General features: G+C 46.0%; 1 protein-coding gene across 1 annotated transcript in view; it reads right to left on the reverse strand.

The window, feature by feature from the left end:
- Positions 1–5,315: 5,315 nt before the first annotated feature.
- ARPC1A (actin related protein 2/3 complex subunit 1A) overlaps positions 5,316–18,761 on the reverse strand; it is a 32,907-nt gene continuing 19,461 nt past the window's right edge. Inside the window, exons 5-10 of the mRNA XM_038539441.1 lie at positions 15,896–16,003; positions 13,019–13,231; positions 10,935–11,010; positions 10,318–10,511; positions 7,505–7,595; positions 5,316–5,733 (exon numbers count right to left, since the gene is read on the reverse strand). Of these exons, the coding sequence (XP_038395369.1) occupies positions 5,695–5,733; positions 7,505–7,595; positions 10,318–10,511; positions 10,935–11,010; positions 13,019–13,231; positions 15,896–16,003 (721 nt within the window). The 3' untranslated portion in view covers positions 5,316–5,694. The remainder of the gene's footprint in view (positions 5,734–7,504; positions 7,596–10,317; positions 10,512–10,934; positions 11,011–13,018; positions 13,232–15,895; positions 16,004–18,761) is intronic.

Genomic DNA, 18,761 nt, shown 5'->3' on the forward strand with positions numbered 1-18,761 from the left:
ACTGGTCAGCTTGAGCCCAACCAGCTTCCAGAGGTTTCAGACCACTGGGACCGGTGAGCCGAGGACTCTACTGTTTAAGCTTGGTTTGGGTTGAGACTGTGTTACCCATCTCTAAAAGCATCCGGACACATCTAAACACCTGAGGGTTACCTCCTCATGGTGAAAACAGATTATAAACTCTGTGAGCGGGAACCGGGTTGGCTTTGCTCTGGAAGCCCTCCTGCACCTGGCGCTTGGGAAGCACTCCTCGTGCACCTGCTGCATGAGTGGATGAAGGAAGGAACCCCGACGAGTAGTCTTAGATAAATGAGCTTCGCACAAGGCACTCCTCCTGCAGGGCTGCCTCCATCTCGGACTCTGCAAAGTGAGGCAAACTCAGGATAAGCACTGCGGACCCCCCTCAGGGAGGAAAGACCCAGCGGACAGGAAAGCAGATCTCAGGCCAGGAAGCCACGGCAGGTGTTCTGTGAACCGGCTCCCTAGGGGACCAAGTTCCCCAAGCCCGAAGTGAAGCCACTCCTGGCGTGGAGGGATTTCACTTGGAGTTCTGGAACAGTTCAAAGAGCTGGTTTCTTCTGGAAACTGCCCCTGCTCCACCCACCCCAGGGGGACCTGGGGTAAAGATGCTGCACTCCCCCTTCTCTCTTTTCCAAGAACTGCAGCTACTCACCCAGGCTGACTCTTCAGGGTTGGCTGACTTGGAGGAAGGTAATAACTTCAGGTCACCGGGGTATTTTCCGGCTTTCTGCGCCTTCGTCCTTGCTGCCTCCTGGTCACAAGAGGGCAGCCAAGCGCCAGGCTTCTGCACTCTGGACGCCGTGGGCTGGCCCAGGCAATGGGGAGACCAGGGAGGAACACCTTCCCCAAGCACCCGGTCGCATCTCCTTCTGTCTCCGCGTGTGCCCACCTCCAGACGGGGATGATGGGTCTCTCTCCCTGAGATCAAGGGACTGCCACCTGACCCCTGTGAGGAGGAAGAGGAGAAACCCCCGTGTCTCCTTTCCCAGGCCACGTGTGAGGCGGACAAAGCCCAGGAGGCCCAGAACAGGCTTAGCATCCCATGTCCCAGGGCCCCAGGGGGCCGCACCTGTTGCCCACACTCTTCCAAGCCACATGGTTTTGTATCAGTTCAGTTGGAAACTACAATGCAACCCCACAAGGTATAGTAGGGAGGGTGCCCTCCTGTCAGTTTCTGTGACCTCCCTGCACCCCTGAGCCTGGGCAGACTCACCTGCACTTGCTCATTAGGTATCTCCACTCCCTGCCCTCGCCCAGTAGGGGGCGTGCTTAGCAGTTACCCCTGGGGCTCTGGAGAGACGCCCCGGTTCCAATGCGGGCTGTCACTCTGCTCTCTGGACTTGGGGTTTTTGGGTTTTTTTAAAGATTTTTTTTTAAAAGATTTTATTTTGAGACAGAGCAAGAAAGAGAGAGAGAGCGCAAGTATGAGCTGGGGGAGCAGGAGAGGGAGAGGGAGAAGTAGATTCCCTGCTGAGCAGGGAGCCAGATGCAGGGTTGATCCCAGGACCTCAGGATCATGACCTGAGCTGAAGGCAGATGCTTAACCCACTGAGCCACCTAGGCACCAATAAGATTTGATTTTTAAGCAATCTCTACACCCCACATGGGGCTTGAACTCAACAACCCCTAGATCAAGAGTCTCATGCTCCACTGACTGTGACAGCCAGCCCCCCTCCCCCGCTCTCTGGACTTGCTTTGCATCTTTAAAATATGGCAGTAACAGCTCCAACCCTGTAGGGTTGTTGTGAGTAGTTTTTTTTTTTTTTTTTTTTTTTTTTTTTTATTTATGATAGTCACACACAGAGAGAGCAAGAGAGGCAGAGACATAGGCAGAGGGAGAAGCAGGCTCCATGCACCGGGAGCCTGACGTGGGATTTGATCCCGGGTCTCCAGGATCGCGCCCTGGGCCAAAGGCAGGCGCTAAACTGCTGCGCCACCCAGGGATCCCTGTTGTGAGTAGTTGATGCCTGTCGGTTGCTTACTTTGGTGCCTGGGCCAGTAGCTATTATTAAGTAGTGCCTCAAAGGCATGGCTACAGCTCCCTTCCTGGGACACCCCCCCCCCCCGACCCCTCACCCCCTCACCCCGTGACTGACTTTACCGAGGTAGCTTTCCAACTTTTTTTGGTGACAACCCGCAGTGATACATACTGTAGCCTAGTACACACCCCCACTTATATCCGAAACCTAGGTATGGGGACGCACTCTTACTACATGCCATGCAAATGTTTTCTCCTTTCAGTTTTATCAAATGCCAGTCATGACCTCTAAATCAATTTTTACGGCCTCTAATGGCTCTGACCTCAATTTGAATACCTGTTCTAGACTATACTTCCTTTTTCCAAATTGACCTTATATGTACTAGTTTTTTTTTTTTTTTAAGATTTTATTTATTCATGAGAGACAGAGAGACACACACACAGGCAGAGACACAGGCAGAGGGAGAAGCAAGCTCCATGCAGGGAGCCCGATGTGAGACTCGATCCTGGAACCCCAGGATCAGGCCCCGGGCTGAAGGCGGCGCTAAACCGCTGAGCCACCCAGGGATCCCTATGTGCTAGTTTCGTATTGCTGCTGTAGCAACTTGCCACACACAGGCTGGCTGAAAACACAAATGTATTCTCTTAACATTTCTGGAGGTCAAAGTCCCCAGTCTTGGGATGCGCAGTGTGGCGTTCCTTCTGTAGGCTCCAGGGGAGGCTTGTTTCCTTCTTTTCCAGCTTCCAGAGGCTGCCCGCATTCCTGGGCCCCGTGGTCCTGTGACACTCCCCGCTGTGGCCCCATCTCTGACTCACCTGCCTGCTCCCTCTCATAAGGATCCCTGGGATTACACTGGGCCCATCTGGATAATCCAGAATCTTCTTCCTGTTGCAAAATCTTTAATTACATCTGCAAAATTCTGGGGATTAGGACATGGACATCTTGGGGGGGGGGGCATTATTCTACCTACTGAACCCAGTATTTGAATTATTATGTATAAATGAATAACCTAGCCTTATAATTTACGTACTGATCAAAATGGGATCTGAGCCCACATGAGGTAGCTCATGCCTCAGCCACGCTGCAGGCGCCTGGGGAAACCCTGACTTTTCACATCATTGCCTCCAGAGATTGGCCACAAATGGGAACTTAAACTACTTGTGTGATGGCTATTGGGCCAACTGAAGAGTTGCCTAAGCAATCAACCTGGGTTCTGAGGCTGAACTCAGCCTTTCTCAGCATATTCTGGAAAGAACTATTGGATTTTTCTTTGGGTTGCATGATTCTTTGTACACTGCTTCCCACTCTCCCTTACTACCATTAGGGTCTCCTGGGCCTATTATAGGGCCAGTGTCAAGCCTAAAAGCGGACCTCAGCTTTTCTGAGTATCCAACAGGAATTACTAATCCTGCTATTCCCATTTCATAAATGAGGGTACAAAGGCTCAGAGATATTAACTAGATTGCTCAAGGCCACACAACTTGGCAGAGCCACAACCTGACATCACAGACCAAAGCCTTGAATCAAAGGACTTTGGCAATCACCCAGAGGACCCCCTCTCCTCATTGGTAGTTATGGGGGCCCTGGGCCCAGCCTAAGTCTTAGAGGTCGTGGGAGGAGAGGGCTTGCAGATCCCAGCACGCCAGCACTGTGGGTTTCCCGCTGCTGTCACTGGGACGGGCCTTCTTCCACCAGTGAGAAATGGCCCAAGTTAAAAGACCACTCTGGCTAAGTTCTTGGAGGCAAAGTTAGAAACTTTTGTCTCTTTGTTGCTGTTTCTTTCATGGAATACAGTGTTTCTCTAAACACCTCTGGGCTTGCTGGCCAAACCATGTGATTTAATGAAAAAAAAAAAAAAAGTTTTAGCTAGTTCCTATTTGGGGCCTACTCTTGTCTATCTGTGACAACAGCCTTGCTGATGCATGGGTGCAAACACAGATACACAAGGGGGCTCCTGCTATAGGGGGTCCCGGGAGGCGGCTACAGCAAACAGGGAAGAGGCAGGCCCACCAGGCCAGCCCGTTGGCTGCTGAGATTCTCTCCTGGAGCAAAGTAATTTTGCCCCTTTGCAAAATTACTCTTGAGAATAGGTCATGATGTCCTCTGAGAAGCACTGTTACCAGTGTTCTCAAACTAGTGGTCTTCGAATCACTGTGAGGCAGGAGGCAAGTTGACCAGAGTCAAGTCATTTTGATTTTAGGCTGACCCTTAACCTAAAAGGTCATAAAAAAGAGGAGTCACAAGACCCCACTCCCTCTGGCAGCGAAAGCCATGAAGGTTGGACATTCTTACCAATGCTCCATGTGGGTAATTCTGCAACCCTAAGCAATGGAAGAACTGCCCGATATAAATGATAAACCCAAAGTTAAAGAGTAAGCCCCTCCTGCACAGCTAGCTAATTTTTAAAAACTTCTAAAACCCTTTGTCAGAGGCAAAAGGGCGATGGCGGGCAGGGGCTGGATCCTCTTCCCCATCTGGGAGGAGACTGCTACTTTGGAAAGCGGTTCCTTTCTTACTTCTACACTTACTTTGTCCCTTTCTCTAAACGGCTTGCTCTTGAATTCTTTCTCGGGCAAAGCCAAGAACTCTCTTGCTGAGGGGACTCAACCCACTGAACCTCAACTGCTCCTTCTCCTGGGCCAGGGAGATGAAGAGTATGGCTGTGTCAGGGCTACTCCGTATTTACTTCCTCTGCTAATTATTTATATTTGCACCTCTAAGGTTCACAGCGTTGGCATGTCAAACTTCCCGTCTAATTATGATGAGAGTAACTGAGTTTGGGCCCAATAATGTTTAGCTGAATGGGTAACACGTGTCTCCCCTCTCCCCACAGCCTGTCCCCGCAGCACCCAGGGCACCTTGCCTCACGGGGCCTCGCAGCCATGGTGTCACTGCTGCCTCGTGAGCACCAGTTGAACGGCCCACGGGCTCTGTCTGCAGCAGCGCTCTGATACTGGAAGCCAGCATTTAGCACATGGTTTTTGTCGGAGGGTGGCTCAACTTCAGAAACTTAGAATCTAGCATTCTACCATGAAAACTAGTCTATTTTTTTTTTTTTTTTTTTTTTTTTTTACAGATTTTATCTATTCATGAGAGACACAAAGAGAAAGAAGCAGAGATGTAGTCAAAGGGAGAAGCAGGCTTCCTGCAGGGAGCCCGATGTGGGACTCGATCCCAGGTCTCCAGAATCACACCCTGGGCTGAAGGCAGATGCTCAACTGCTGAGCCACCCAGGCATCCCCTAACTAGTCTATCTAATGAAGCGTCTGTCATTATTTTTCTAATAGAAATAGTGTATGTAAGGAAACCAAACCAAACCCACATTCAGTATTTTTATTTAATTGTTTAGCAGACAATTTACATATTTCCCACCCTTTCCTTTAAGTTAGTGTGACAATTTTCCATAATAAACTACTTAAAGAGAAGCTTTGGTCAAGAATGGAATGAAATAGCAAAAACAAAAAAACAAACAAACAAAAAAACCCCCAAATCACTGCTGCTTTTAAAAAACCAACACTGTCACCACTTATATTCAAACAAAAAAACACACAAACGATATTGGCGCCAAATGTGTCTTCAGTGTTTCCTTGCGGCTGGCTCTCCTCACCACCATGCACACGGTGGGGCTGTGTCAGCACATTTGTCAGTTTGTCAGTCTGTCAGTTTGTCATGCTGGATCTGGGAGGCTCACTCAGCTTCACATTATCCGAAGGCCCTGGATGGAAGACTCTAAGGTCTTGAAAATGGAGGAAGAACTCTGAGGGTTAACTGAGGACAGTTCGTCTTTCCCCTCCTGATCCCCCGGCCCCCCAGACTGCCCCCTCTGCCCAAACTGATGTGCAGGCCCTGCACCCCTGAATCTGGAATCTGGCCTAGCTCACCCTGGAGACGTGCTCTCCCAGGCGTGGGCCCCCTGCAGGCCCTCCCAAGCCCTGAGCTCCCCTCCCAGTCCCCACAGGATCTGGACCTGCTCCAGCCTGCATGAGGCCCCAGTGCGGCACCTCCCACCTTCCACCGTGCCTCCTCTCCGAGGTACCGCATTTCACAGGCCACATAGCAGCGGGCCTGGGGCATAACACCCAGGCAGAGGAGATGTGGCCCAAGGACTCAGAGAATAAAGCACAGAGTGTAAATGCCCTGGGAGCTAACTTCATGGGGGCTGCAATGCTCAGGATGGAAAGCACGGCAAGGTGAAAAGGGTGTGTAGGAGGGGCTTTTAGAGGAAGACTGTTTCTCCTGAGTATTCTAGAGGGTTTCTTCCATATTATGTATTTCATCCAAGGAGGGAGGAAAAATCAAACATTATGGTATTGCACAGGCGAGAGCAGAATTCTGTAAACATTTACCTATTTTGGAGGTTAAGAACCAGGAGAAATGAAACTCGAAGGCTCACCCTGGCTCCTCCCCTCTGGTTCCTTATCTTGCCCACTATCCTCCAATCTCCAGGTTACTGTGTTCATTTGTTCCTCCTGAATCTTTCTGGTCTAGCAGCTCGGGGCCAAGCTCCTGTCAGAGGTGGAGGGCACATCCTCCTCACTTGTTCACTGGACTCAACAGCCTCTGCTGGAGCACACAGTTGCCCAGGCCACCCACACCTTACAGCCCAGGGTTTCTCTACTTGGCTATGGACCAAATCCTAGTCGTCTGCAGACAAGAGCCCAGCCACCTCTCCCTGCCCCATGTCATCACCTGTTTCCTAGTTCCACCTTGGGCTTCTGGAGGACCCCCTTATAGCCCTGACCACCGGCAGAGCCTCACACTCACGGCGTGCTTGAGCTCAGCTGCTCTGCTCTTGCAACTCAGACTGCTCGCCCCTCACTCCCATGTGCCCCCAAATCCCACCGCACCTGGAGATGTGGCTCAGGCCAATCTCTTCCCTGAAGTACTGGCAATCTATGCACCACCTCCCCTCAAATTCCTCAATGTAGAAACAGAGGCACTGGCTCCTCTTCTGGAGCACCACCCCACCCCTACCCCCTCTACTGGACAAGCCCCTTGAGGACTCTTTCACCTCAATATCCTCAATGCCTAGTACTGGGCCTGGCACCCATCAGGCATTTAGTGAATGTTTCCTAGATTAATTAGTGTAAACCACGAAAATATATCTATATAGTTAAACAGACTGGTGCTCAACACATGGCCTGCTACAAAAATAAATCTCAATTTTTCCTCCAGGAACAAATAGAGATCTGGAATGATATATCCCATCTCACTGAGAAAATCTGGTTTTCCCCTAATGGCTTTCAGGTTTTAATTATTATTATTTTTTTTTAATAAGCTCTATGCCTGATGTGGGGCTTGAACTCACAACCCCAAGATCGAGTCACATGCTCTGCTGACTGAGCCAGCCAGGTGCCTAGACTCAGGTTTTAAAGACAACTACAAAGTGATGTTCTACGTTTCTGATGTGCACTGGACTTGACATTTTGTTCCAAGAAACGAGAAAAAGTCTTGTCATCGGAAGAGTTTTAACATAAATAAGATTTCTTATGAAAAGTGGGAAATACCTTGAAATCCCAAATTGTCATGGCTCCATCGATGCCAGTAGTGCAAAATTTGCGACAGTCTTGCTTGTTCACCTCATAAATAGACACTTGACTGAAAAAAAGTAAAAACAAAAGAAAGATTACAGGGTATGTGGTAGGAGTGGGCCCCAACCTCCCTAACAGCATGAGGGCATTTTTTTTTCGTCAGGGCATTTTAAGACAACAAATTCCCCATTCCTAAATATCAAGTTGTCCATCGATATGAGGCTATAGCAACCTGACTCAGAAGATATTCAAATGCATCTCATTACCAGATGTCTAGAAAAGCCATGACTGAGACAAGGTTAAAGGTGAGGTGCTGCATTAATTATTGGGACATGAGAGGCGAGACAGGCCAGGCCTCACCATCCGTAAACTGCCTGAGCACCGAGTGCGGGGAGTGCCACAGCAATGACTGAAAATGGAAACAAAACAGAAACAAACTAGAGGCAGGATGAAGCACGACTGTAATCCAACTGGCTCCAAACAGAAACTCAAATCGTCCTCCCAGACAAGCAGGGTGCAGTAGCCAAGAGCTTGGCCGGTGTGTGAAATTACTCATTGTAACCATAAGCAGCACTCAGACGCACAAGATGCCAAGCAAGTAACGCAGGGAAAGAGATGAATGAAACAACTAACTGGTCTTAGCCTAATTACCTGAAAAACTTTCTCTCTCTCTTTCTTAAGATTTTATTTATTGGGACACCTATGTCTCTGCCTCTCTTTCTGTCTCTCATGAATTAAAAAAAAAAGATTTATTTTTTTAAAAGATTTTATTTATTCATTCATGAGACACACACACACACACACACACACACACACACACACACACAGAGGCAGAGACACAGGCAGAGGGAGAAACAGGCTCCACACAGGGAGCCTGACATGGGACTTGATCCTGGGTCTCCAGGATCAGGCCCTGGGCTGAAGGCGGCGCTAAACTGTTGAGCCACCAGGGCTGCCCAAAGATTTTAAATATTAGAGACAGAGTGCAACAGAGATAGCAAGAGAGAGCACAAGTGGAGAGGAAGGGAGAAACAGGCTCCCCATGAGCAGGGGATCATGACCTGAGCAAAAGGCAGACACTAAACCGACTGAGTCACCCGGGTGCCCCTCAAAAAAACTTGCCAGAAAATTTTATAGCTCAATTTTTCTTTCTTCTCTGAAATGTCTAGAACATTCCCTCTAAGGAAGGAGATGGCAAAGCTATGGCACACTATGGCCTGTTTCTATACAGCCTGTGAGCTAAGAACAGCTTTAATGATTTTAAATGGTCATAAAAAAATTAAGACAATTATTTTGTGACATGGAAATTATGTGGAAGTTCAAATTTCAGTGTCCATAAAGTTTTAACAAAAGACATCCATGCACATTTACATACATATTGCCAATGGCTGCTCACATGCCACAATAGATGTGAGTAGTTGTGACAGAGACTGGCTACCACCTCAGAGCCTAAAATATTTACTCTCTGGTCCCTTACAGAAAAAGTTTGCTGACCTGTTGCTTAAGGGCCAAGAAGACTTAATGACTACAAATAAAAGAGACACGTTGATCTACAAGGGTCTTTTTATTTTTAACAGGAAAGTCTCAAAGATGCAACGAGAGGTATTTACTTCCTGATACACAGTCTGCAGGGAAACTTCAGAGAAATTCGTAAGAAATAATTTCAAAAGTCATTCAAGATAAAGAAACTTGAAGCACAAGAATGCTTTTGCTATGCCTTCAAGTTATTATTTTCAAGAGAACACAGACGTTTCAGCCTATAAAGTCCAGCGGTCCTTTCTACTGAACATGATGATAAGCACAACCTGCATTTAATAATTCTCTCAAAGAAAGTCTAGAGGTTTCCAATCTTCTTCCCGTTATCATCACTACAATGAAAGTTTCTTTACACAAAAGGTCTAGTCAAAAAGAGAAAATCTTTTTTTCTTTTTTAAAGATTTTCTTTATTTATTCATGAGAGACACAGAGAGAGGCAGATATATGGGCAGAGAGAGAAGCAGACTCCTTGCAGGATGCCTGATGTGGGACTCAATCCCAGGACCCCGGGATCACGACCTGACCCAAAGGCAGACACTCAACCAACCGCTCAGCCACCCAGGTGCCCTAAAAAGAGAAAATCTTACGGTACCTAAGTATCAAGAACAGACTACATTTTTCCTTTAGATTTAGAAAAAAATCAAGCTTTCTGGATAAAACACGGTTCCTATATACCTCATGAAAAACTGAAGTCTAGAAACTCTTGGTTTTGCCATATGATGTCAAAGAATTCTGTTTCTTTAATTAAATGATCTTCTGACTGGTATATATTACCTGAAATCCACAGCTGAAATGACAGCTAGAATGACTTTTTTCAGGCAGGGTATAACTAGTCTTCCTGTCATGTGTTCACTACCAGAGGAATGTGACATTCCTGAAAAGACCCCTTTTGTCCTCATTCAGGGTTTGAAAAAGCGAGCCCTGGAAGAGGCTGCAGGGACAGGCACAGGAGCTCACACATCTGCTGGGGAATCAGCACTCCTCACAGGGGATGCCCTGCACAACAATGACTGGGTGAGGGCAGTTCACCCTGTCAGCAGTTGAAAGAGCCCACAGTTGGGAAGCTACAGACTCTGCTCTCATTCCTGAGGGAGGAGTATCTGGGCACACAGTACACACAACTCACAGAGGGAACCCAGCAGGAAATAAGGAGGGGAAGAAAGGCATTCTGGTCACCAGACACATCTCCATAGACAGTCAGGGCCCCACTACGGGAGGCTCCCGGGGGCTGCAGGGAGCTGGGTAGCACGTACGTGATGCTGTTTTGGTGCAGCGTCTCCAAGGCTGTGTTGCGGTCTTCGGTTGTGGCCCTCTTGTCCATGTTACGGAAGCGCTCCATGGCAGACATGTTGCGCTGGATGCTCTGTTTCGGAATGTCTAGTTTGGAGACGAAGGTCAAGCAGCCGCGGTCATCATAGTTAAAGAGCATTGGGCAGCAGTCATGGCCCTGAAATAAGATTCCAGTTAGGCACCGTAGGGCATGCTGCCCACCTCTTGACCCCTTGACAGAATAGACACCACAGGCACCTCTTATTCCTCTGGGCCAGCTATTCTTCTTCTTCTTCTTCTTTTTTAAAAGATTTTATTTATTTATTCATGAGAGACAGAGAGAGAGGCAGAGACACAGGCAAAGAGAGAAGCAGGCTCCCTACAGGGAGCCAGATGCGGGACTTGATCCTAGGACTCCAAGATCATGACCTGAGCCAAAGGCAGATGCTCAACCACTGAGCCACCCAGGAGTCCCCAGACCAGCTATTCTAAAAGGCTACTCTGGTTGGTGCCAGGGTACAAAGTCGCAGAATGTGTATTGTTCCACTTCTGGAGAATGAAATACAGCATACAACAACGTACAATGAAGAGAAATACTTACTGCCGCTACAACGCTGTTCTCTGAGACAAATGACACACTCAGGAGGGGCAGGAACTCTGTTTTCAGAGTTGAGACCCTGAATACAAGAATAATCATTAAACTGAGGTAGAACAGACCACACAGCTTCTCTATAGACACAACAAATGACAAAAGACCCATTTGTACAGGGGCTCATGCAGTATAAACGAAAGCTTATGCTTAAAAGGAGCCCTATGACCTGTCCTTTCAGGAATCTCAAGCATGATGCAGCCCTGGGGTCACCTGTAGAAACAGAGGCCTTTAACCCTCTCTGACCCATGCCCCACTGCTTCTGAGGCCCCCACTCATGACAACTGGTCCCCAGCGAGCCCTTATTCTTTCCTATCTCTGTCTTTGCTCCCACCCCTTTATCCACTTGCTGTCTCTTGTTTGTCCAAAGTCCACCCCGGTCTCTGAAGCTCAGCTTTAATTTGATCCCCTTAACGAAGTTTTCCTGGAGCTCTTCACCTAAAGTGGCTTCTCCTCTCTTGGACTACCTAGCCCTCTGGGTGTCACTGTCACTTATGACTGACTGAACACCTTGTCCTTCCATCCTCTCCTTGCCCATGCTCACTGTGGGCTCATACAGGGTGGGTACAAACACCTAGGGGAGTCTACTCTCTTTTCTCTGCCAGGCACTGGGAGAGGAGCTGGGGCTACCAATGAATACAATAGTCTTGGCCAGCCATGAGCTCATACACAAAAGGGCTGGGGAAGGTGTGTGTATACATAGATACTTAATATTTATCTGCTCCAGCACCTGGCCAAGAGGTCACACAGACATGGCAGGCAGACACACTGGTTGATGAATTCGGATCACAGAACTTCATGTAAAAGATGATGCATTTTCAAAACTAACTCTGTCTCAGGAGAGGCTCCCTCACCGGCCCCGCCAATACCACGGAAATTGGATTAAAGTCCTAACACCTTATCTTAAGGCCTTACTGTGGCACATGTGGTTCCCACTACATGAAATTATTTATGTTCGAGAAGGGGAAGGGCAGAGGATGTAACCAGGGCCAGAAAAGCCAAATCATAAATCAATATGAAGGCAGACAGGGGCTTGTAATAAGCATATGCTAAGAGCTTATTATGCAATACAATAAACTGTACACAAGTCAAATAACCATGACATCCAACAATGATAAAGAGCTAATTACTGTATCAAATGTATAGCACAGTCCCATTTGTGTTAAAAACGAAAAGATATGTAAGTGCCCGTACATGCATAGAAATCCAGAAGACTACATCATTTATTTGGTGTTAAAAAAAAAAAATAAGATAAACTCAATTCAATCCAGTTAGGAAAAAAATATCCTCTCTGACATGTCACTTTGTTGTCACTGTACAGTAGGGGGTGCAGAATCACCTGAGGTGACTGGTTCTCAGCACACAGGTAGACAAGTCAGGAAACCTTTAAGGTAGGTGACTTTTAGCTGCTAACAGAAAAGGTTTCACCAGGAAAGAACAAACATTCATAGGGGAAAGAATCCCAATCATCATCTCTCTTCCTCCAGCACATGATGGGCAGATATAAACTCTGACATGTGAGGAGATGCCCAGTGCTCTCCCTAGGGCTGGGCAGGTCCTCACTCACATGTGAGTCATTGCAATTCGAGTTCTTCTGGCATACTCCGGAGGAACTGGTATCAGGGTTTTAAGTATTACCAAATGAAACTCCAAATTAATGGAGTCACTGTTCAGTGATGACACAGAGTAAGAACACTATCTCCTACTTAAGGCTGGTGGATGATATTTACCTGTTGTAAGGGATTCACACTGACAGACAAAACTGGCTACTTGAAGGAACTCTTACCGACAGCAAACCAGGAGGGTTCTTCAAAGGAATCACCATCACTACCTCCATTAAGAAGTGTTTCTGAAGTGAGACCTAACTCTAAAATTTCTCCAAACAGACATCTAAATGTGTGTCTGTGACTTTAAAGGTGGCCTTGCAGTCCTGGGTCAAGACTGAATGTAATTACACCCAGGGAAGGGAAGACTTAACCCAGCTAGTGAGACATCCCAACCCACTCCCTAACTCCGAACAAAAGGCAAATACTCACTGCACGCTTTTTGAGGCATCAGCAACAGATACAGTGCTGTCATGGCTGACCCAGGCCAGGCGGCTCCCGCTGGCAGAGAAGCTGACCCCATGCACCCAGCCACCAGTGCCACTGCCACCAAACTCTGACATCAGCTGACCAAAAGGCATCTTGCTGCCCCAGGGCGTACTGGCTGGCTTTTCATCCACTTCTTTAATGTAGGCAGAAAACACTCTGCAGTTTAAGGGGCAGGAAAGAAGGAAAAAAAAAAATCAATCAAAGTATTGTGTATATAGAAACAGGCCACAGGCAGCTGCCCTAAGGTGTCTCAGAATGCAGAGATTGATTCTTGACAAGCGAAACATGACAAAGTCACAGTCATAAATCTCTTAAGACCTGGTTCTTAGGGCTGCCTACAGGCCCATCTGAGTCTGGCAAAATGCATACTCAGTTGAAGGGTATACATGGAGACCTATAACGTGTCATGCCCTGCGCTAGGGGTGCAGTTCTAGAAGTAATGAACACCAAAGCCCTTCCCCCCTCCCATCCCAGAGCACATGTTCTGGGGTAGGATCTTGCCATCCTGCCCCTCCCTTGCACTCGCTGACCTTGCTAAGTGAGCACAGCATTTTTTCCTGTCTACTTCACTATCATTTTCAACACAGTATTCCAGGAAGCCCACACAGTCAAACGGTAGGAGAGGAAACTATCTGCTAAGCTGCAATAAACCAATGGCATTAATCCGTTTAAAGAAAGAAAGGGACATCCAAAGAGGAAGCCACGGGAGGCCGGGGAGAGAGTGGGCAGGCTCTCCCTCATGCTGCCATGCTATCAGAGCTCACTGTCTAGTCTTTGTGGCTGGTAGCGTCCAGGGTGAAGGAGGGTCCTTTACAGCCTGCTGTCAGCAGTCTTTCTCTCTTCTCTCATTCCATGAAGCTGTGTGTGAGGAGGTTTGGATGCAGAGTCAGGAAGCAGGAGGGAGAAAGAGCAGCTGGGAATCTACCTAGTAGAGCTTTTCTTTAAGAACCTCTGGACTTAAAGACTCCCTAAAATGATCTGGGATATTTGCCTCCAAATGACAATGACAGTAGTAGCTTTGGAAGAGGCAGAGGACTGGAGAGGTGAAGGACACAGTGGGTTATCTGTAAGTTAGAGGACACGACCTTAGAATCACTGGGCTTTTTTTTCATCCAAACAGAGCTGACATACTGTATTACATTAGTTTCAGGTGTACGACATAGTGACCCAACTTCTCTATACCCTATGCCATGCTTCCTGCAAGTATAGCTACCATATGTCACTGTACAACACCCTTGACCATGTTCCCGGTCCTCCTTGTGACTACTCCATAACTGGAAGCCTCTACCTCCCACTCCTCTTTACCTGTTTTGCCCATCCCCTCACCTTCCTTCTCTGGCAACCATCAGTTTATCCTCTCTATTTATGAGTATGAGAATCACTGGGGTTTAAATCAGCATCACAAAAGCCACGGCTCTAGTCATCAGAGGCTGGGTGGTTCTCAGTCAAAAACCGAACTCTTACCCAAAGGACCACAAATCAAAGTTTATTTCTGGAAATTAATATTATCAAAAGAATTGGCAACCCATTTTCAGAACCAGATTTTTTAGACACAGTCCAATAATCTAAGTGTATGGATCATTCAATTCCAACTTTTAAGGGAGCTAGAATGACTGGGTAACACATCATAGACAACAAAACTCCTGAATTCTACCAGATGATGCTGTTACACTGGTTCTTACATAGAAAAACCAATCTTTTTCCAGATGTATCCCCATTCCACAGCCAAATTTCCACACACATTGTTTTTTTTTTTTTAAGATTTGATTTATTTATTCATGAGAGACAGAGAGAGAGGCAGAGACAGAGGCAGAGGGCAAAGCAGGCTCCATGTAGGGAGCCTAATGTGGGACTCGATCCTGAGACTCTAGGATCATACTCTGGGCCAAAGGCAGGCGCTAAACTGCTGAGCCACCCAGGGATCCCCTCCACACACATCTTTAAAACAAACAAACAAACAAACCACCAAATCCTTGGATATTGTTGGATATAATAAATCACAAGCCATGTTTTCTGGAAATTCTCCACATAGCCTACTAAAGAAAGATACATCCCATTTCCCAACCCACCGTGTTGTCAATGTGAAGTAACATTTATTTGCTTTTCTTTTGGCTAAGGGGAAAAAAAGCCTTCTTGGCAAAAAATAGCTTTAAAAAGCAATTACACTGTATGAGCCTTACAGCTCTTAGCAAAGTGGCTGTGTTTCTTCTAGCTTCACGCTAACAACAAATAAAAAACTTGAACTGAAAAGGAACAGCAGGGCAGCCCAGGTGGCTCAGCGGTTTAGCGCTGACTTCAGCCCAGGTTGTGATTCTGGAGACCTGGGATCAAGTCCCATGTTGGGCTCCCTGCATGGAGCCTGTTTCTCCCTCTGCCTCTCTCTCTCTCTCTCTCATGAATAAATAAATAAAATCTTAAAAAAAAAAAAAGAACAGCAAATAGTTCAGCACAGCATTGTTCAGCTATGTTTTGTTCATCTTAGCTTCAGCCAGGAATTTGCCAAATCTCTGCCTGGGTTATGAAATGAGAAATAATATCATAGTCTGAGGGCTTCTATACCTCTGCTCCAAGCAGGATATTCTGCGTAAAGAAAATTTCCCCGGCCCCACCCTCACAGCTCCCTCCTACTATACCTCCCAGTCCACTTCCTTCCTTCTCTGTGATATCTGTGTTTGCTTTCTTAGATCCCAAGCTCCTTTCACTTCTGAGTCCCTAACAGTGCCTAACACAGTACCTTGCAAGGAAAAGGAACCTGAAAAATACTTGAAAGATGAACAAGGAACAGATCAATTCTGTTTGCCAATTCTCATCTGCTCCCACCTGCATTTGAAATCACACGATCCTGCTGCCAGCAAAACATTGTTGGGATGCCAATCCAAGCTGAGGACCGTGGAGCGAATCGGCTTTTTAATGTGCTTGCTTACCCACCTACAAAAGAAGAACATCCATTTCAGTTTATCCACACCTCAAGCCTACCAAAGGGCCTAACAAAGGTGTGCTAGGTGATACACATGTGGCAACCAGGTCTTCTCCAGAGAGGAAGGCATAGAGGAAGAGGAGCCATAAATAGTCCTTTCTGTTCTTTTAGGCTTTGACATTCTTATCACAGCAGTCCATTCTGAACTTTCCTGGCAACCAGGGGATCCCCAGGAGTAACTATATTTATGGATTAACTCTGGATACTGCCTGTGGAGTTTCAGATTACATGTTACTTTAACTTTTAAAATACAATACGTGGTTTGAAATGACTTAGATTTTTTTTTTGGAACGCTGAAAAGCCTTTATTTATTTATTTATTTATTTTTTAAATTTTTTTAAATTTATTTTTTATTGGTGTTCAATTTACTAACATACAGAATAACCCCCAGTGCCCGTCACCCATTCACTCCCACCCCCCACCCTCCTTCCCTTCTACCACCCCTAGTTCGTTTCCCAGAGTTAGCAGTCTTTACGTTCTGTCTCCCTTTCTGATATTTCCCACACATTTCTTCTCCCTTCCCTTATATTCCCTTTCACTATTATTTATATTCCCCAAATGAATGAGAACATATAATGTTTGTCCTTCTCCGACTGACTTACTTCACTCAGCAGATTTTTTTTTTAATAAAGATGCAGCGACCTGTGATTTCACTTTGGGTTAAGTCTGGCTTGTAAAATAGCTCAATTTCCTTACTACGTCTCTGTGAAGCTGTGAATTACTATTTTCACAGAGAAATCACAACCGAGAAAATCACAACCTCTTATGGGAGGTTCTAACTGATACTCTAGCTCCACTTGAAAGTTTTTTTTCTGGGGATCCCTGGGTGGCTCAGTGGCTTAGTGCCTGCCTTTGGCCCAGAACATGATCCTGGAGTTCCGGGATGGAATCCCACATCGGGGTCCCTGCATTCAGCCTGCTTCTCCCTCTGCTTTCCCTCTTCCCTGTGTCTCTCATGAATAAATAAGTAAAATCTTAAAAAAAAAAAAAAAAGTTTTTTTTTTCTGTCTGAGATCAGTCCTTACTCTGGCTTCACTAATTCAGTTTCTACCCCTAAATTGCTGTTTAAAAATCAATCATGTTCTGCTGTTTAGGAGCTGAGAGACTGGGGCAACTGGGTGTTCAGCTGGTTAAGCATCTGCCTTTGGCTCGAGTTGTGATCCCAGGGTCCTAGGATCGAGCCCCACATTGGTTCCCTGCTCAATAGGAAGTCTGCTTCTCCCTTTCCTTCTGCCCCCCTTCTTGTGCTCTCAAAAACAAAACAAAACAAAACAAAACAACCCCCCCAAAACAAAAAACAAACAAAAAAACAAACCTTAAAAAAAAAAAAAAAGCCAAGGAGCTGTAATATCAAGCCAAATACCCATCCTTAAATGTCAAATTACTTTTTCACAAACTTTCTCTTAGGAACCTAAAAAATTTCCTTTTGAAAAATAGATAATATTCTGACTTGCTTATAACGTAGTTACTTTAAAGGTTTTTATTTATTTTTTTTTTTAGATTTTATTTATTTGACAGAGAGTACACAAGCGGGGGGTGGGGAGCAGCAGAGGGAAAAGGAGGCTTTGCATGGAGCTGGGAGTCCTATATGGGGGTTGATTCCAGGACCCCCAGCATCATAACCTGAGCCAAAAGCAGATAGATCCTTTTTTTTTTTTTAATAGGAGCAGTAGCAACTGTAGGAAGTAGCTACCACTTCTTCTTCTTTTTTTTTAAGATTTTATTTATTTATTCATAGAGACACATGGGTGGGGGTTGGGGAGAGAGAGAGGCAGAGGGAGAAGCAGGCCCCATGCAGGGAGCCCGAGTGGGACTCGATCCTGGGTCTCCAGGATCACACCCCAGGCTGCAGGGGGCGCTAAACCGCTGTGCCACCGGGGCTGCCCAGCAGATAGATCCTTAACCAACTTAACCACCCAGGCACCCTTCTTAAAGGCTTTTAGAGATGATTTTTAAGTATTCACATCACTCCAATGAAATGTTCTACAGCTGAGAAACTCCCCTGAACACGTCTTCTCCAAATGACAATACCTTGTACTATAGAACAGACCAATTTACCTACATTTGAGATTTTTTGTCAGTGAATAAAAATGTGAGCAATTGCTGAGACTAAATGTTACCTAGGAAGGGAAGTTTTTATCTACTCATTACAGCGAGTCTCCTAAAATGATTTCTGGCAGACAACATTTTGTTAGACTTATTTTTACACATACTTGAAAGAAAAATGCAGGTCTTAAATTCATAATTTAATCTTGCTGCAAATTCACAGACTTTCTTTCCAAAGAACTAAAATTTCTGAGATTTCACTGAATTTCACAAAACATAATATAATCCATTCCTGTCACTGTTTCAGCAGAAAGCAAACAGTAACACTAACATAAAGAGTAATGTGTACTCTGCTATTTTTATTGGAAATACAAACACTGCCAGATTAGTACTGAATGACAATTCCACATTGAAGGCTATTTACTACCCTTTGTGAATGCATGCCAGATAGAGTCGTTTTCTTATCAAAATAAGCAAGAAGGATTAGTTAAAATAAGTTACTTAGCCATAAAATCAATCTCTGTATTTTGAGTGCTCAGCTACAAGTGATTTATAACAAAAAGTACAACAGGCTGACTATGGTTCCAAGACTTCGGTCAATTTTTACTTCAACAGTTTAAATGAATAAAATATTATTCCAAGACAGATTTGGTTAGCCAATAA

This window comes from Canis lupus, chromosome 6 (assembly GCF_011100685.1).
Source record: "Canis lupus familiaris isolate Mischka breed German Shepherd chromosome 6, alternate assembly UU_Cfam_GSD_1.0, whole genome shotgun sequence".
Classification (NCBI taxonomy): domain Eukaryota; kingdom Metazoa; phylum Chordata; class Mammalia; order Carnivora; family Canidae; genus Canis; species Canis lupus.